Raw genomic sequence first — 18,403 nt, forward strand, 5'->3', positions numbered from 1 at the left:
CTGCTGTGCTGATATTTGGCAGGGACATGATGCGAGTACCTGCTTGTTTCTGAAAAATGCTGTTGGATTTTTAATGGCCATCAGCAGCACAACCTTGATTTTTAAATGTCATCCTAAATGTAGCAGTTCCATCCTCCTCTGCTGTGGCATGTGGGTGTTTGAGTAGGGATGAATCAGAAAGCAGAAAGAATTGCTGGTGCTTTCTGTGACTCCCAGGTTTTCCTTGAGGGCTTCCCACCCAGGAACTGGCTTGAATCTTTTTGTGGGTTGTGTTGCGGGTGTGACAGTCCCTGCTCCCCTGGTGCACTCCTGCTGCCACTCTCCCCCCTTTTAATGCCTGGTTAGGTCTCTTGATGCAGAAGGGGTTTGTTAGACTTCTCCAGGAGCTGGTGTTCCACAGGTCACACTTTCTGTTTATGAAAAGCAGATAAAGAAAAATAGGTTTTCCAGCTTCTGCAGATGCAGCTTTTCCATTCTCTCTCTGTCTGGAAATGTTCCCCAGGCTTTGCTTTTGGAGCTGAAATCTGTGTTTGGCATTTGCAAGGTGGTGATTTGCTTTTGTAACTGGAGCAAAGTCTCATTTTTTTGAATCATGACTCAGTGAAACAAGTCTACTTTTCTAGTCTGAAATTATTCTAATAGCACTGTGAAACCTGGTGGGACTAGGAACAGCCAGAGTTTCAAGCATGACATTGCAGTGGTTGTGAGTCTCCCTGTGATCCAACATCTTCCCTTCCCTGTAGAGGAGTCGGGGGGGGCGTGTTTGAGATGAAGTTCATCAGTGATGAGCCTGATGATCAGGTATATACACCTGATGATCAGGTGTATAAGAGCAAAATCTTCCAAGCTGGCACCTGGGGTGCTCAGGGCCACGTCTGTGAGTGAAAGGGAAGGGAGAGGATGGAAGGATTTGCTTGATGCAATACGGCCTTCCTCTGTGACAGGAGGAACAGATGGAAGGGTTAAAACAGGAGAAAGCATCGTGGAAATGCTGCTGGAAGGGAGAGAAGTGAAGTGCCTGTTCTCACACTTTGCTTTGTGTCTGGTGGAAGAGCTGAAGAGTGCCTGCACTCCGGTGGCATTCCCAACAGGGACACACCAGGCAAAGGCTTGCTTTCCTTTTTTTTTGTTAAATATTATTAGCACTTGTCTTAAAGAAAAATCAACTCAAATAAGTAACAGTGGAAGATCTTAGCCTCAGGCCACCCTTTAAAGTCTCCAGATTATTAGTGGGATGTGTTAGATCGGCATCCACTGGGGAATATGAGCCTGGTGGACAGCAGGAAGGCTCTCTTGTGGTGCTTTCAGACAGCTTTCTGCAGTGTGTTCCTGGGACCTAAGGTGTGTTTAATAGGTTTTGTTAGGATATTTGAGTGCATTTGCATGCTGTGAATTAGGCTTTGTGTGATGTGGCAGACCTCGTGAGGGGGGCTGCCCTGCTGAGCTGCCACCCTCACAGAAGGGTCTTGTTCAGGGTCCTGCAGCAGCAGCAGCAAAAGGTTCAGTAGGACCCTGGGTGTTCTTCACTTCCCATCCTAAGCTGGTTCAGTTTTGGAGCTGAGAGGCTGGAGAAGTGCAGAGAAAAGGAGTGTGAGGAGGGGAGGAGCAGGGAAGCAGAAGTCCAGCACTCACACTTGAACCCTAGTGCAGCTGCCAGTGCTCCTGGGAGCCCTTTGGCTTCCCCAGCTATACATCAGGGGGCTCTATGAAGCCTCTGTGATGAAAAACACTGGATGAGCTCAAGGACATGGTATTAATCCTGCAATATTGTTCTTGTTCCTTGCTGTGTTGTGATTTTTGAAAAGAAATCAACACCATTTTTGTGGGCTGTGACTAAAGTGGCATGGCAATAAATGAATTCTGCTTGCACTCGTGGAGAATCACTCCTTTTTTTATTCATGCAGCCTCTGATGAAGCAGACCCCATCCTCAGGCACCAATATGCATTTGACCTTATGGTAAAATAACAGGCTCTCAGAAATGCCTAGGGAGTGTTTTGCAAGCACAGCACAAAGAGCATTTAAGGTTGATTTATGCCTCAAAATAAAGCACTGGTTTGGGTGATTGAGTGCTGGGGGGTGTTCCTGGGGTGTCCTTCTCCATGCACTGTGGAGCACTTGCTCATATCTACCTGGAAGGATCAGTCATTCAACACAGAGTGGGCTGCATGGGCCCATCCCTCACTGTCAGAGGGGAGAAGATGGGCCAGCCTTGAAGGGGCTGCCTCATACCTTTCCCTCTGCTGGCTCTGCCAGTTCCATGCTGACAGGGTGATGGCAATAGCCCCAAGAATCCCCAAACCTTTGTTGTTTCTTCATAAAATGGTTTGTTGGTCTTTGATTCAGCTCGTGGAAGCTAAGCTGATACTCAAGGCTCTTGAAAGCTGCACCCCTGACTTGCCCTGGCATTGGTGGGAGCTTTGGGAGCATAACCGCTCCAAGCCAACTGGGCCATCAGCAACAATGTGCCCGTAGCTGGGGGTATGTGCTGGCACCAAAATAAAGCTCAGAGCATGAAGTCAAGGGTCAGGAGAAGAGAGGGGCTCTGGGCGTCCTCTGGAGGGGCTTGCTTTGCCATCTCCTGCCTGGTTTTATGGCACCTATTCTTCTACAGATATAAATAGAGCCTTTTGGGTTGTTGGGGTGGTGGGGGGTTTTTTTGTGTGTGTATGCATTCAACAGAACAATCTGGTGTGGTTGATTTTTGTTATGGAATCTCAGATTTTATTGTGCAGAGCTGGTATTCACTCTTCTAGGCTGCTCTGCTGAGAGGTGAGGATGAGGAGGGGTCTCACTGCAGCTCCACTCAGTCCCTCCGTTCACATTTCTTCTCTCTGGAGCTTTTGTGCTTTGAGCAGCTCCTAGTTTTGGCTGACTCCAATGAGCCCTGACCCTACCACCTGCACCCTGCAGCTGGGGTGCTGGGTCCTGCCTGTGGGGGCTGCCTGTGTGTTTCTGCACCCCTGCAAGGTGTCTTGCTGCAGCAGATTCACTATTTGTATTTCTATTTCATTACTTTTGCAGCTCTTCCTAGAAATCTAATTATCCATCTGTTATGCTACATGACAGCACTCAAGCTTGTCTGATTTTAGTTTTTTTTTCCTGTTCCAAAAATATTATCTGCCTTGGCCTTGTCCTGGCTGGGCTCAGGTGGGCCACGTCTCCTCCCCATAGGGCTCCTGATGCCTCTCAACCTTGGCCATGCCACCAGCAGTGTCTCTGTACTTCCAGCTCCAACCTGTTGTGATTGCAGAGGGCCAGAAGTTCATGCTGGGTAATTCCCACTTCCATCAAGTACCTGAGAGCCGAGTTTTCCCTGATTAAGCCCAATGTCACTGTGTCTCCAGGGAGCTCAGGGCTTTTGTGTAATGAGATATTACAGCCCTTTTGCTTTCAACAGGGATGTTGCAGGGCTCATAAGAGGCTCAACTATCTTATGCTGGTACCTGGGACACATGTAGATGGTTGGTGGCAAGCCAAGGTTCCCCCAGCTTTTCCCAGGCACTTTTCCATGCTATTTCTGCGTCTCTGGGGTGACTCACACTCCCTTGGTTTAAGTATCACATTAGCCCGTCAAAATCGCAGAATCACGTACTCACTTCCAACTTATTCTCTGCTGTTCTATTCTCCTCTTAGCAACAAATACTCAATAACCTAATAGCTCATTAAAAATCATGCTCCCATCTATGCAATCCATTATGCCATGTTGAGATGTGTTGTTCTCTCAGGGATCTGCTGCTCCCCCAGCACTGCGGTGAGCGCCTGGCTTGGTAGAAAGTGAGAAGGCAGCATCGCATTGAAGTGGAGATTTTCATCTTCTTGGGATTTTAGTTTCTTTTTTTTTAATGTCTCTCCTATATTCTGTGCTTTTGAACATCTAACATCTCTTTTATGCTTCACATCTTTCATACAAAATTGTTGTATTGTGTTGCCTATTGAAACCTAGTTTTCCTTTTGTCAGGTTTCCCCCCTCACCTCTGCTTTCTTCTTCACTGTATTTTGATCGGCACAACTACTTAGGGCTCCATTTTTCTGGGTGGTTTTTAATCTCCTTAAGTCCCAGCTCTGAAGGCCTTTTCCTGTGATAAACTTAGGTTTGAGAAGAGGTTTTCTAGGCCAGTTCTGCTGTATGCGAGCCACAGTGGGGACTTGGGGATGGTGCCTGTACTTCATCCCTCTTCCTTCTAACTCTGAATAGTCACAGGCAGCATTGTTGGGCTTGGGGTTATTTTATTATTACCTTGTACATCTCATATTGTGTGTGCAAGTGTCCTTTTCCATAGCATGGGACTGTGCAATAATGGAAAACCTCTGTGTTAAATATGTATTTTTATAAGGGTTTCAGTTCAGCGTCATTCACTGGTGTCCTGTGCCAGAGCCAGGGGGTGGGGTCTGCAGAAATGTTCCCCTTGAGTTGTCCCAGTTATCCTCCTCTTAAGAAACTGGTGCTCACCTGGAAAGTCATGGGTTTGGAGCCAGCAGCTGCTCCACAATCATTTCCAATGGGAATAGTTGACTCCATAGCCAGTGCTTGGAATGCAGTAGGAAAGGGTGTTCTCCCCATGTGTAATTTCTCACTTGGGACTGTTTTCATTGCTTTTTTAAAATATTTTTTTCTTACACCTGCCATCTAAAATTCAATTGTGCAAGTATGAAAGGGCTGCTGATCACCCTGCCTTGTTTTTCTGCCCTTATTCAGAGTCTCAGATTTACAGCAATAGTTCAGACTGGAGTTACTGAATTCCAGTCAAACCTTTAAATGTTGACACTGTAATGATCAGTTTTATCTCTCTATCTATTATTTGTCAGTTAATTTTAAGATTAATATACTTACAAGAGCTGTCAGAAGTCCTCCAAATACAGAGTTCTCTGAAAAGGTCGTTGCCCTTTTCACATGTCACCCGGCTTGTATTGCTTCTTGTTTCCAGGCTTCCCAGAAACAACCTTTTCCATCACCTTTTAAATTCTCACCCAGGGGTGACAGTTTGAGAGGCACAAGGAGCCAGGCAAGGCCTGGAGCTGGGCTGCCATTGTGGACATGTGTCACTACTGGGCCACCTCACTCCTGCCAGCAGAGTGTTGGTCACTCTCATTTTCTTCATTAACAGGTTCTGGAGTCAAAACTGGGGAGGATGAAAGGGAAGGGCAAGGTAAGCTATGCTGCCTTGCTGCCTGTTTCTGATCCTCAGGTTTTAACACAAGCTAAACAGACTTTACTAAATTTTTTAGGCTGTTTCACAGACTTACAGACTTTGATCCTTGGCTTTGATTTCCCATGCGGCACCGCAGGCTGCTGGTTCTGATGAGAGAAGAGACCCATTAAGTCTTGTCTAGCCCCTGATTATCGTGCCTTTTCACCATCACACCAAGCTTCCATCAATGCCCCAGCTCTCCAGCCTCACCCCCCTGTGCCATGGACAGGATCCTGGTGTAACTCCATGGCTGGTGGCTATGAGTGGGTGCACAGCCACCCCCTCAGCAGGACACACTCCAGTGGGGCAGGAGAAGTGCTGTGCTCAGCACCCTGCTCCTGCTGGGCACCCATATCCCCTCCATTGTACTCCCCCATTCCCACCCCTTTTTGCTCTTTCCAAGTTATTGAAATGTGATATTTCTAAAACAGGCAAAACCCCCTTTTTTTTTTGAGCATCTCGTGCAGTTTGTACTAAAAGCAGGCCAAGAAATAAATATTCTATGCATGTTCTTGCCAGAGCAGCAGAGACAAGGGCGTTTGCCAGCCTGCCCTGCTCTGTGCTTCTGAGTCCCCAGCTCCCTCTGCACCACTTGGCTTTCCTTTCCTTTTTTTTTTACATTTAAATCTAATTTTGCTGCTGTATTGCAAGTTCCTGTCTAGCTCAGAAGCTGCTGCTGCCTCGGGGCCGTGTTGCTGCTTTTCAGTCTTCCCACGCCCCTCGCTTGTGCCGTCTGGAGAAGCTTGGAAAAGTTTCTCCTAAATTAGTGCATGTGTGCTTGGTGTCATCCTGGGAGGAACAGCATAAGGGTGTCCTTTAATGGATAAATACCCTTTAAAAATCCCTTCTTCAGCTGCTTCCATGTAGTGAGTTTGCCAGTGAAAATGGCAGAGGACCCTGTGCTGGATCTTCAGGAGCAACAACTGCATCCCCGGTGCTGGTGCTGCTCCTTAGCATGCCCAAAAAACAACATCCAGGGAGGAATGGCAACCACCTTATGGGCAGGACCTACCAGCCCAACAGTGAGGTGTGGGGGAATTGTGAACAGCAGCACCTGAGGATGCTGTTTGGAGCACTCTGACCCCAGCTTGTGAGACTACATCTCCTCCAAGAAGCCACCATCATAGCGGTGGGTTCTCTGGCCAGTCATCCCCATCCTAAGTTCTTGCTGCTTCCACAAAGAGCTTTAATGGAGGAAAAAAAGAGGAAGAAAGGAATGTCCTGGCACGGCAGCTTATGGAAGGTGTTGGATCCCATCTCTGCATCCAGCATCTACCCAAGGCAGGACGAAAAGAAGTATGGCCAGCAGATGAGGAGGAGTGACTCTGCCCTGGTGAGACCCTACCTGGAGTGCTGTGTCCAGCTCTGGAGCCCTCAACAGAAGAAGGACATGGACCTGTTGGAGTCAGTCCAGAGGAGGCCACAAAAATGATCAGAGATGATGGTATGAGCACCTGCAGGCAGCAGGGATTCCAGGCAGTCTCTCCAAGCTCTTCACTCTTGCTCAACACATCTTGGCCAGTGTGAACACCAGAAGCTTGCCCATTAATGCCAGCCCATCCCAGTGCCCAGGTGGTTTCTTGCATGACTTAATCACCATGAGCCTGTACCAGCCTTGTTTTTTGCTCTTCAGGGTCAGAATGAGAAGAGGGATGGCTGCAATGGACTTGGACCAAGTGGCTTGGAGGCACAGGGACCTCAGAGGTGTGGGTTAGATCTGGAAGGGATGCAGTGTGCCCTACCAGGACAAACCAGGCTGTGTTTAGCACACAGGGGTCTCTCTTGGGAAGCTGCTTGAACCTGAGCATGAGGGCTGTGTCAAGCCCCCATAGCTTTGTGGCTGTTCCTCACCGGGGCTTGAGGCTAGTTGATCTCATCCACAGAGCACCCACATCTCTGTCATCACTGCAACATCAGGGGATGTTGTTTGTCATAGGCTGTCTCTCCCAGCCTCAGCATTTCATTTCAACAAATTTTCTTGCTGGAGCCACCATCCCCTTATCCATTAGCAGATTAGCACAGGTTGAATTTCCCATGCGAACACTCCACAGTCCGTCTCCTTGTATTTATTTTGCTCAGGCTGCTTTTCCCTGGGCTTGACAGTGTAATTTGTACAGATCTGTGCTGAGTTTTTCAAACCCGCAAACAAGTTTTTTTGTTAGTGTGAAGCCTGGGCTATTGATGGTAGAGACATTAACAACAGAAATATTGAGCAGTGAGCAGCATGCCCAGCATCCAGGAAGGCTTCCTAACCTCCAGAGGTGCTCCTTGGCAAAAACACCATGGTTCAGAGATTTTAATGAGATCAAATCCTCCAGGTGACCAACCAAGCACTAAAAAGGCATAACAATTTTTCAGTTGCGTCCTTCGCTGTAAGAGTTTTTATTATTTATTTTGGATAAATGTGACAAAAGAACCTGGATATCCCAAACTTAATGTTTTCCTTGAATGGCACTAAGAGGTTTCCAGCATGGGAGAGTCTCCTTTCAGTGCAGTCCTATTCAGAAAAGAGTCTGCCTGCAAATTGTTATGCACTTACTCTGGTCTTCCTTGCCTTGTGTGACTTGCATGTGAAATTTGGTTGGGTTTTTGGATCAGAAGTTGTATTTTCTGATTGTCAGCTCCTCCTTGGGGTCTGGAAATGTAGCTGTGGTTTCTTCACCCCTTGTTTGCACCGTTTGTGGAGCCCTAGTTTTGAAAATCTGCCTGACACAGTGGCCTATGGTGTGCCAGGCAGAGCTGAACCTCCACACCATGCCTTCCCCAAGGAAAACACAATCCAACTGTACTCAAAGCCAGAGATCAAAGCTCTCATGGTTGGAAAAACAGAGCTGGAAAAAACCTCTTCTTCCCCCTCCTGCTTGGTTTGCAGCAGAGCCTGGCATGGCAGGAGGGAGGTCTGCTCATCTCCTGTAGCAGCTGGGTGGGCTTGCAGATGTGCAGGGCTTTGGTCATGGCCCTGGCAGCTGAGGGGGTATGTTAGACAGATCTTCAGCCAACCCTGGGTGCTCTGGGAAGTGTTTGTCTCCATCCTATGTTGTGCTCTTCCTGTCTTTCCTTTGGGAGAAGTGGCTAAGGCTGGGCAGGGTGCTGTGATGCTGCAGCACTGTCCCTGTGCCCATGCTGGAGGGGGGAAGTGAGAGCAGTCTGGGAGTAAATTCCCTTGTGTCCTCTGGTTGCCTGGGAGCAGCTGAAGGTTTTGGGGATGATGTTGTGTTGACTTCTGACTTTCCAAAATCAGAGCCAGGCCACCAGCAGTGCCATCAGTGCCCTGCAGGAAGAGAGGGTTGGCCACAAGGGTCATTTCCCACCATGCTGAGGTGGAAAATAACATCCTGTTGCTGCAGGAGGAGTCTCTGCTGTTGACATGGTGAGAATAGGGGTAGACACATCTTGGTATGTGTATCAGATCCCACTTGGACCCAGGCCCTACCAGGTTTGCACTACCAGGTTTGCTCCCAGGGATGCTGGGGCTGCCACAGGGGGCTGTGGGTGCAAGTGTGGACCATGCTGCAGAAATCTCTTCTGCAGGAGGATCCTGGAGCCCCTGGGTGCCTTCTTTCTCCTTTCTATCTTGTCTGGGCAGGTCACAGATGTCCCTTTCCTCAGAAGGGTGCCTGGGCTGTGGCTCTGCCTTGGCAGACAGCACCTTGCAACAGCAGGCAGGTGAGGAAGGAGAAATCAAGGGTGACTTTCAGCTCCCCACCTTTTCAGCCTTGAGGTTAGCCTGGTAACTGCAGTGAGTGACCCACACACTGAATCTGCTGCCTCTGAGCCGACTGTGAACAGTGTGAGAAGCAAAGCCTGGATGGAGGAGGGAAGGTTGGAGAGATTGCCTGACACGTTGGCTGACACAGATGAGGTTTGTGTTTGGCTGTTTCTGGGAGTGACAGGTTTAATTCAAAGCTGCTCCCTGCCCGAGTACATTTGTCTTCTGTTTTTGTTGGTTGTTTTTTAATATGACCCTGTCTGCTTCTGTCTCTGTTATTTCTTGGCCAATGCTTGGCACTGGCTGCTCCAGCAGCTTTCTGGTAGTGGTAAGAGCTGTGGGTGTTTTGCTGCAGCAGGGATACCTGACCTTTGTCTGGCTGCAGTGCAATTGCTGCTTCAGAACGGAGCAAAGGCTGAAGAGCTGGAGCAATTCCTCAGAGCATGAAAGACCTGGGATCAGGGCTGTAGACAGGCAGTAAGTTGTGCTCTGACTACAAAAGCTGTGGCAGAGCAGGAGCCTGTAGCTTCTAACCTCTCCACCGCCTCCAAAGATGTGCTAGAAGCAGGTTTGCAAAGTGTCTGTGTGGCTGAGGTGCTCCTGGCCAGGGGTAGCTGGGCAGCCAAGGCTTGGCTTTGTCTGCCTGTCTCTGGGGCAGCTGCTCACATGCAGACTTGAAAGTTTAGCCCAGTTCTTGCAGACAGAGGGATGGATTTAGCCATTTGTAGTCCTTGGAGCAAAGAGCTCAATGCCACAGGTGTGTGGGTGGTGAGACCAGGTGTAATTTGTGATTCAGAGACTCTGGGACAAGCAGGACCTTCCTCTGGCGGAGGTGCAGCACAGGAGAGTTTAAATAAATCAACACGGTTAACAGAAGAGCGGAGCAGGGGGAAGTGGGAACTGAAAGAAAAGGCTGTTGGTAGGAGTGCACAGCGGGAGGATTCACGGCTTTGAGGGGAAGGCAGGGGAGGGCTCCTTGCCAGGAGCAGGTGAGAAGGACGTGGGCACGTGGTGGGTGATGTGGATGGCCTGATGCCAGCCCTGTGTCATTGTTCCTGGGCAGAGGTTGGGTGGCTCGCAGGGCTTCCCAGCTTCTCCATAACCACAGCCAGTGGGAGCTGGGGGGGGATTGCTCTGGGGTCAGGCTGGGTGTGTCTGCTGCCAGGGGCTGTTTCAGGCAGACCTGTGGTCCCTTGCACCCTGCTGTGTCCCCCTCTGTTGGTGACCCTCCTTTGCTTTTGTTCCTGCAGCAACCCCAGGGTCCAGATAGAAGCAATTGAGGGCGGCGCGCTGCAGAAGCTGCTGGTTATTCTGGCTACAGAACAACCCCTGCCTGTCAAGAAGAAGGTGAGGACCTGGGGCCACACCTCTGGGTAGAGCCATTTTTGTGCTGAACTCAGTGCAAGAGCTCCTTGGGACATGGCTGACAGGCTGAGACTGTGGGACCCTGTGCTGCTCAACCCCCCCGGGGTGGGTCCCAGGGTGCTGGCCCACTCTGGCTGCCCCAGTTTCTGGTGCTGTGGGTCCCAGCAGCAGCAGGGACAGCAGCTCTGCCAGCCTCAGGGGACAGGCCTTGCTGCTGCAGCTCCTCTGGCAGCAGAGGTGGAGGTCCCCGGGCAGGCATACCCATCAGAGGGCAACAAACATGGGAGCTGACATTTGGAAGCAGCTAATTGCTGGAGCCAGCCCCGTGTCCTGCCTGTGGCGGGGGCTTTGGAGCGAGCTGAGCAGCGCCGAGAGCCCCCAGCCAAATGTGCAGCGCTGTCTGTCGGGATGGGGGCTTCCTCAGCACCTCCCCCTCCTGCTCCTTGCTGTACTCCCTGGAGCATGAGATCTTATTATCCTGGCTGCAGCGTGCCATGCCACCTCTGCTCACGGGCTGTAAAATTACCTGGCTGCTCCTGAGCACCCAGCCCCACCGTTTAACACGCTGACCTCCTGCCAGAGGGGGTTTGGTGGCGCAAGCCCTTTCATGTGTCTTGAAGGCACTTGGGATTGTGTGAGCAGCAGTGTGCAGCCAGTCTGCTAACAGGCTCCACAAACACCTTCCCTGTCAGTCCATGGTAAGAGTCCTCTGGCTGGTGAAAGTCCTGGGAGGGGTTGGGTGAACCCCTTTGCCTTCAGTCACAGATGGGAGGAGGTCCCAGCCAGAGAGGTACACCACAGGATGCTCTGTGCTTGGAAATTCCTCCCAGGAGTGCCCGTGGCTTGATATGGAGTTTGTGGGTGGGAAGGGGTGGCTGATGGTTCAGCATCACATGAACTCCTGGGAGGTGCATGTGGGACAGTTCTTTCCATCAAGCTTGAGTGTGTCCTCCCAGTAGCTCCTGCAGAAGAGCGAGAGGGATGAGCTCAGTAATGTCAGCATTTACACACAGTCTTAAGAGAGCCTCTGAAGATTGAACCCCCTTGTCCAGGAGGGCAGATGCTTTTAATCTCTAGATCCCTCCTTAGGCCAGGATCCTGAGGACAGGTTGGTGCCACAGCCCCTTCCCATGTGGGGCAGCAGCCCACAGCTCCCACTCAGGTGGGTTTTCTACCCCGGTGCTCACAGCGGTGCCTGGAAGTGAGGCCAAGAGAGCATTTCTTCCCTCCCCTGTCCTTTGGCCTGTGCTTGGAGACAGAAACATCCTCTGATTCCAAGGACAGAAAGCAATGGGACTGGGAAGGACATGGCTGTCAGCTTGGATCAGTCTGTGGAGAGCTGGGGCCACGTGCTTCACCTTGCTGTGTGGAGGAATGGCCTGGCTGGCTGCAGCATCCTGGTCCCTGCTGGGGCAGAGCCCTGCCCCGGGCAGTGTCAGCCTGTCGCCTCCACAAACCACACTTGTCAGAAGTATACAAGTGCAAAATTCAATGATTGGCCCCTAATTGCTTCCTTGGTGTTAGCCCTGTGCTGCTGGAGGCCCAGGAGGCAAGTGCAACTGTGCTGGTGGCTTCTGCTGGCTGTGTGTGATGCTGCACCATGACAGACCCTGTCTGGGGGCCATGTCTTGGGAAACAGCATGATCTTGGCACATGATCTTGTCCTCCTGCCACGTGGGTGCAAGGGAGAGGGTGTTCCCCAGGTGTCCAAATCATTTTGAGGGGATTGGGCTCTGCTCTCACTTTGTCCCATCCTTAGCCTGTAGCTGGGCTCTGTACTGGTGGGTGTAACTGGGAGGAGAAGCAATGGGGTTGGGTCCATTTGGGTACTGGCCACAGGGGTTATTGTTCTCCTGAATACAGTGACACTCTGTGTTGGAGTTTGGGTGGCAATCTGGAAGTCACCCAAGTTTGGGCAGCTCCTGGGGAGGGTTGAGATCAGGAGAAAAGGGGGCTCTTGGAGACACCCCTCAGTGAGAAAAAGTTTGAGTGCATCTGCTGGGGAGCTTGAGGATTCATATGGAACTGGGGAACTCCAACCAAATGGGTCAGATCATTTTTCTTTTGCGCTGTAGGATTGCCACTTCTCTCCCCACCAGGCTCTCTTCGCACTGTCCTCCATGCTGAGACACTTCCCCTACGCCCAGCAGCAGTTCCTCAAGCTAGGTGGCCTCCAGGTCCTCAGGAGCCTCTTCAGGCAGAAAGGGATGGAGACCCTCCACGTCCGTGTGGTGACACTCCTCTATGACCTCATCATGGAGAAGGTGAGGAGCTGGGAGGGATGGGACACAGCCAGGTTCTACCTCCCCTTAATCCCCTTGCTGAGCCAGAGAGGCCATAGAGCATCCCCACAGGTTGAGAAGGGGCTGATCCAGCATCAGTGCTGGTCTGTGCTGTTGTGACAGGTCCCTTCCAGCCCACGGGCCACTGCTGTGGGGGTCGAGTTGCTGGGAGAGCCCAGAGCAAGCTTAGACCTTCATTTTTCACTAATCCACCATTGATGTTTCCACTTGAGGGTGTTTAAGTAATAAAACAGCCAGGAAGGAGTAGGGAACTGAGGTACTGGACCATGATGAGCTTGGCCTGGGAGACCAGCCAGGTGTTGGGGGACGAGCAAGGTGCTGAGGAGCCAGCCACTTGCCAGGGAACCAGCCACCAGCCTGCTGCAGAGCCCACAACCTTCAGTGTTTTATTTCCCAAGACCTTGGATGCCTGCTGCAAATGTCAGGGCAAACACCATCTTTCCAGCCCTTGGTGTTCAGCGTGTGCTAAACTCTTACTCCACAGAATAGAAATTAAATCCACTTTCACTCCATATACAGCCAGTTTGCCCCACGTGTTATTGCTGCCATAACACTTGGGTTTCAGGCACTGCCAAGCTATGTTTGTGTTTTCAAACAGTTGTTTTCCAGGAGACTTTGTAAAGGTGCAAACTATTTTAGCAGGTCTGAAATCTGATCAGGTGCTTGTTCCAAGAAGCAGTGATCCTGCAGGGAGCATCCGTGGTCGTTGCACCCCAGCTGCTCCCCATCTCCCCTGCTAGGTGTGTCATGGCCACCCTGTCTGTCCCCTGCCCTGCCCTGGCTGGGAACAGGCCACAGGCCCACCAGGTTCTTGGGTTTATGTTAAAACCATTATTTTTCTTTGCCTTTTTGCCTGGGGATGCGATGTATCAATCCCAGACCCTTCATGGAGATCGGAGAGCCCTGGGTGCCCAGTGGGGAGCAGGGGTGGCCCATTTGGGGTGGGCGAGGTGACAGTCCAACAGGTGGGCTGGAAAATGGGGAGCTACCATCACAGCTTTGGCACTGACACACCAACTGCTGGGGCTCTGAGCAGCCTCTTTTCACCCCAACTCCTTTGTGGCCCATGGGAGGTGGCAGGCAGATCTTTGAGGGCAATGGAAATGGGGAGGTCTCCTCAGGATTGTCCTTCCTGGTCCTCACTATGTCCTGTAAAGCAGTGGGATAAACAAGCAGGGCCTGGTTGGTCCATCACCAAGCTGAGGGACAGGGTGGAGAAAATGCTGTGGGGGCCCTTGGGGACCCCACACACAGGAAGGGGGTTGTCCCATCACCTCTCCTGGTGGCTTCTGGGCACACTGGCTGCCCCCTCCCCTGGGCTGTGGTTCTGTTCAACCAGCCTTGCAGAAGCCCCTGCAGCCCCACATCAGCAGCGTGAGGTGAGCAGTCTGCTCCCAGATAATTAGTGAAGCATGGACACAGTGATTATCAGAGGGGGCTACCAGCCCAGGGAGCCCTCTGGAGGGGAGCAGGGCCACTCCACCAGCCCAGCCTGGAAAGGTGTTGGGGCAGGGCAGGAGGTTTTCCTTCCTCCCTGCTGGCCCCTGCTCAGAGCAGGTCTCTGTGGCTGGGAAGGAGCCATCAGCCCTGGCCACCCCTGTGCCCATGGGGGCCTGTCTGCCCCCAGAACCATCACTGCAGTATTTAGGGATTTCTGGACCTGTCTGAGAAGGTCAGGCCTAGGCTTGAGGAGTCACAGAGTCTTCCACAGAGCAGCATGGAGCCAAGTGGTGACGTTTCTGAGGTGTTGAAGGACCATGTCTCGTAGCCTACAGACTTCACAGGTCTTCTGCTGAACTTCTTCCCCCTTGAGTCCCCTTTCCGTGTGAAGTGGAACCGCCTGGGCACCAAGAGTTTTCCAGGGTGGACAACCAGCTTCTGTGACGAACCTCGTGCAGAGGCAACAGGGAGCTTGGTCACAACCTCGTCTTGGTTTTCCATTTGGAAGTCGCCTTCTAAGACGTGTTATGGGACATGCATCCTATTCTCCAGTGAGGTGTCACCTCCTGGCAGTGGTCACTCTCCAACAGGGATATTAATCCATGTTCCACCACTTCCTGCAGATGCTGCTTGAGGACTCACAGCATGGAGATCAAACGGAAGAGAAAATCCAGCAGTACCGGCAAGTGAAGCTGGTCCCAGCGGTGGTGGAGCAGGACTGGTGTGTGGTTGTTTCCAACCTGCTGGCCATGCCAGAGCATGACACGCGGGAGAAGGTCCTCAAGACAGTGGGAGTGCTGATGACCTTCTGCAAGGAGCTGTACCGGGGGGACCAGGCCCTCAGCAGCACCCTCAGCCTCCTGCGCAGCGAGTACGAGGAGCTGGCGGCGCAGGAGCAGCGGGAAGGCGACAAGGATGGCTATTTCAGGGAACTCCTTGGCTCAGTGAATTCCATCATTCAGGAATTAAGATGAAAGTAGTTGTGGGTTGAGTCCCATCACAGATGATTTGGGGCAACAGCGTGAGTTTTGCTGGCACCAGTGTAAATGCACCTTTGAATAAAAATTGGTGGACTAAAATGAGCTCCCACCAGCGGGCGAGTGGTGCCAACAGCTTTGTGCTCAAACCACAGGTGCTGGGGGCACGTTGTCTTTGGTGTGGGGCACTGCTGGAGAAACTGGGTATGTACCTGAGAGGGGACGAGGTGGAGTCTCAGCTTACCTTGCCTTGTGAATATTCTTAGTCTGTCTGCAGGGCTCTTGAGGTGGAGAGCTGGGGGATGTGGGAGTGTCCTTGCTGGTGCCTGCAGCTCTGAGCTGCCTTGGGTCTTGCCTGACTGAGCTGTGTTTGCTGCTGTGTCCTGCCCCTCAGCACCTGGGCTGTCTGCTGGGGATGGGTCTGTGCTTGGACCTGGCGGACTGAGCGTGGTTTCCTTGAAACCTTGGCTGGAGGGGTTCTGTAAAGGTCCCTACTCCAGGCTGTGCTGGATGAGTTAGTGTAGCTGTGACTACCTCCAAGCCACTCAGTTCTACCACCCCTCTCTGGAGGTCATGTATCTCCACTGGGGCAGCTCTCCTGCAGCCCCTCTCTGCAGGTGGCCAGTCCCAGTGCTCTGGGGGTCAGACACCAATGGAAGCCCTGGTGTGGAACAGCCATGGAGCTGCTTCTGCCAGCACAGGAGCCAACCAGTGGTGAAACACTTTGCCCTGCAACTAACCATTGAGTCATTCCTCTTGTGTTCTTCTTTCCCTTGGAGAAGGCTTCGGAGATGATGAGGGAACTGAGGGGAAGACCAGGAATTTCCTAGGCAAGGGAATTCCTAGGGCTTGAGGACTGCTCAGCCATGGCTTACAGCTCTCTGGGCTGGGCTGGGCCTTTCCCTTCACACACCTCTTCCAGGTGCAGCTTCTCCTCTGGGTTCAGGTTCACCCCCCCGTTTCCAGCTCACCGAGGAGGTGATGGTTTGTAATCCTGGATTTGCTTTCAGAACTGCTCTGGCAGTAACAGGTATTTCAATCCTTGCTACAGCACCAACCCTACCAACACCAGGGCAGGAAAATAGATTTAAAAAGCCAGGCTGGAGCTGCCAGCCCTGAACTGGGGCTGGTGCAGCCCCCTGGGGCTTTCCCAAGGCCGTGAAGGGCTGTGTGATTTATCCCCCCCAACCCAGACAGTGCAGCAGCTGATGACCCGTCAGGCAGTTACAGGGCTCTTACCCTTCCTGCTGCTAAAAGACTGGGGGCTGCTGCTCCCAGTGTGGCAGTTGTCACTGTTAAGTAGCAGGAGTAATTATAAATATTGATTTTCCTTTTATTTTTTTTTTCCTTCTTTCTGGGTTTCGGTTCAGGCTGTTTTGCTGGGATTAAAAATTGTTTCATTTATTTTTATATATATATATATTTAAAAAAATATTTTTTTCTTTCAGAAATGCATTTTCCAGCCAGCCCTGCCAGGGTTTTGCTTTTTTGCTTTGTAGGTTACTGAGCTGTGTTTGCTGCTGTGTCCTGCCCCTCAGCACCTGGGCTGTCTGCTGGGGATGGGTCTGTGCTTGGACCTGGCGGACTGAGCGTGGTTTCCTTGAAACCTTGGCTGGAGGGGTTCTGTAAAGGTCCCTACTCCAGGCTGTGCTGGATGAGTTAGTGTAGCTGTGACTACCTCCAAGCCACTCAGTTCTACCACCCCTCTCTGGAGGTCATGTATCTCCACTGGGGCAGCTCTCCTGCAGCCCCTCTCTGCAGGTGGCCAGTCCCAGTGCTCTGGGGGTCAGACACCAATGGAAGCCCTGGTGTGGAACAGCCATGGAGCTGCTTCTGCCAGCACAGGAGCCAACCAGTGGTGAAACACTTTGCCCTGCAACTAACCATTGAGTCATTCCTCTTGTGTTCTTCTTTCCCTTGGAGAAGGCTTCGGAGATGATGAGGGAACTGAGGGGAAGACCAGGAATTTCCTAGGCAAGGGAATTCCTAGGGCTTGAGGACTGCTCAGCCATGGCTTACAGCTCTCTGGGCTGGGCTGGGCCTTTCCCTTCACACACCTCTTCCAGGTGCAGCTTCTCCTCTGGGTTCAGGTTCACCCCCCCGTTTCCAGCTCACCGAGGAGGTGATGGTTTGTAATCCTGGATTTGCTTTCAGAACTGCTCTGGCAGTAACAGGTATTTCAATCCTTGCTACAGCACCAACCCTACCAACACCAGGGCAGGAAAATAGATTTAAAAAGCCAGGCTGGAGCTGCCAGCCCTGAACTGGGGCTGGTGCAGCCCCCTGGGGCTTTCCCAAGGCCGTGAAGGGCTGTGTGATTTATCCCCCCCAACCCAGACAGTGCAGCAGCTGATGACCCGTCAGGCAGTTACAGGGCTCTTACCCTTCCTGCTGCTAAAAGACTGGGGGCTGCTGCTCCCAGTGTGGCAGTTGTCACTGTTAAGTAGCAGGAGTAATTATAAATATTGATTTTCCTTTTATTTTTTTTTTCCTTCTTTCTGGGTTTCGGTTCAGGCTGTTTTGCTGGGATTAAAAATTGTTTCATTTATTTTTATATATATATATATTTAAAAAAATATTTTTTTCTTTCAGAAATGCATTTTCCAGCCAGCCCTGCCAGGGTTTTGCTTTTTTGCTTTGTAGGTTAAAAAAATAACCTGATATTAACAGCCAGGGTGAGTTTGGGAAGGGGCTTTTCTGTATGAAGTCTGAACCCCCCAGAGTGGTGCTGTGGGGACGTGGGGCTCCAGCTGGGGAGCAGAGATGGTGCAGGGGCTCTTGGAGCATGGATTTCTCCTGTCCTGCAAAGCCGTGTTGCTGTGTCATTCCTGGGTTTGGTGAGTGAGGGGAAGGTCTGACACTTAGCTAAGGGGCGAGCAGGGAGAAAACTAGCAGCAGCAACCTGGCTAGGCCAACCCTCCCTGTTAACTCCCTCCCAAAGCCAACCCCTCGGTTTGGTCCCACCCTCCACCAGGGCTGGCTCTGGCAGGGAGGCGACCCTGCGGTGGCTTCTGGAGTTTGCTGGCCCCTGGGCTGCACAGTATGAAAAAAAAAAAGCCAAAAATATGAAGGAAAATTACAACATTCCTGGCACTGCTTATCAGCAGCCCTTTGGCAGCTCACCGGGGGCTCTTGCAGAGGGTCTTTGAGGGCTGATTCTCCATGACCTTTGCATCCAGCAACTGGCTCCAAACCCCACATTCTCCTTTCCCAAAGGGCTCCAGGCTCTGTGCCTGGGGGGGGCTGAGAGTGTGGATGGGAGCCCCCCCACCCAGGACACACTGTAACAGTGCTGTGCTGAGCCTTGGCTGTGGCTGCCAACCCAGGCTGACATCCTCACTGCTGCCAGGCTCCTGAGCTGGTGGTGCTGGGTCTGTAGCCTGGGAGCCATGACAGAGCTGCTGCCTCCCCCCTGGGCA

General features: G+C 51.7%; 1 protein-coding gene across 1 annotated transcript in view; it reads left to right on the top strand.

The window, feature by feature from the left end:
- SIL1 (SIL1 nucleotide exchange factor) overlaps nucleotides 1–14,981 on the top strand; it is a 72,185-nt gene extending 57,204 nt beyond the window's left edge. Inside the window, exons 7-9 of the mRNA XM_009999945.1 lie at nucleotides 10,150–10,246; nucleotides 12,364–12,528; nucleotides 14,631–14,981. Of these exons, the coding sequence (XP_009998247.1) occupies nucleotides 10,150–10,246; nucleotides 12,364–12,528; nucleotides 14,631–14,981 (613 nt within the window). The remainder of the gene's footprint in view (nucleotides 1–10,149; nucleotides 10,247–12,363; nucleotides 12,529–14,630) is intronic.
- Nucleotides 14,982–18,403: the final 3,422 nt, after the last annotated feature.

The sequence above is a fragment of the Chaetura pelagica genome, unplaced genomic scaffold (genome assembly GCF_000747805.2).
Source record: "Chaetura pelagica isolate M959 unplaced genomic scaffold, ChaPel_1.0 scaffold296, whole genome shotgun sequence".
NCBI lineage: Eukaryota > Metazoa > Chordata > Aves > Apodiformes > Apodidae > Chaetura > Chaetura pelagica.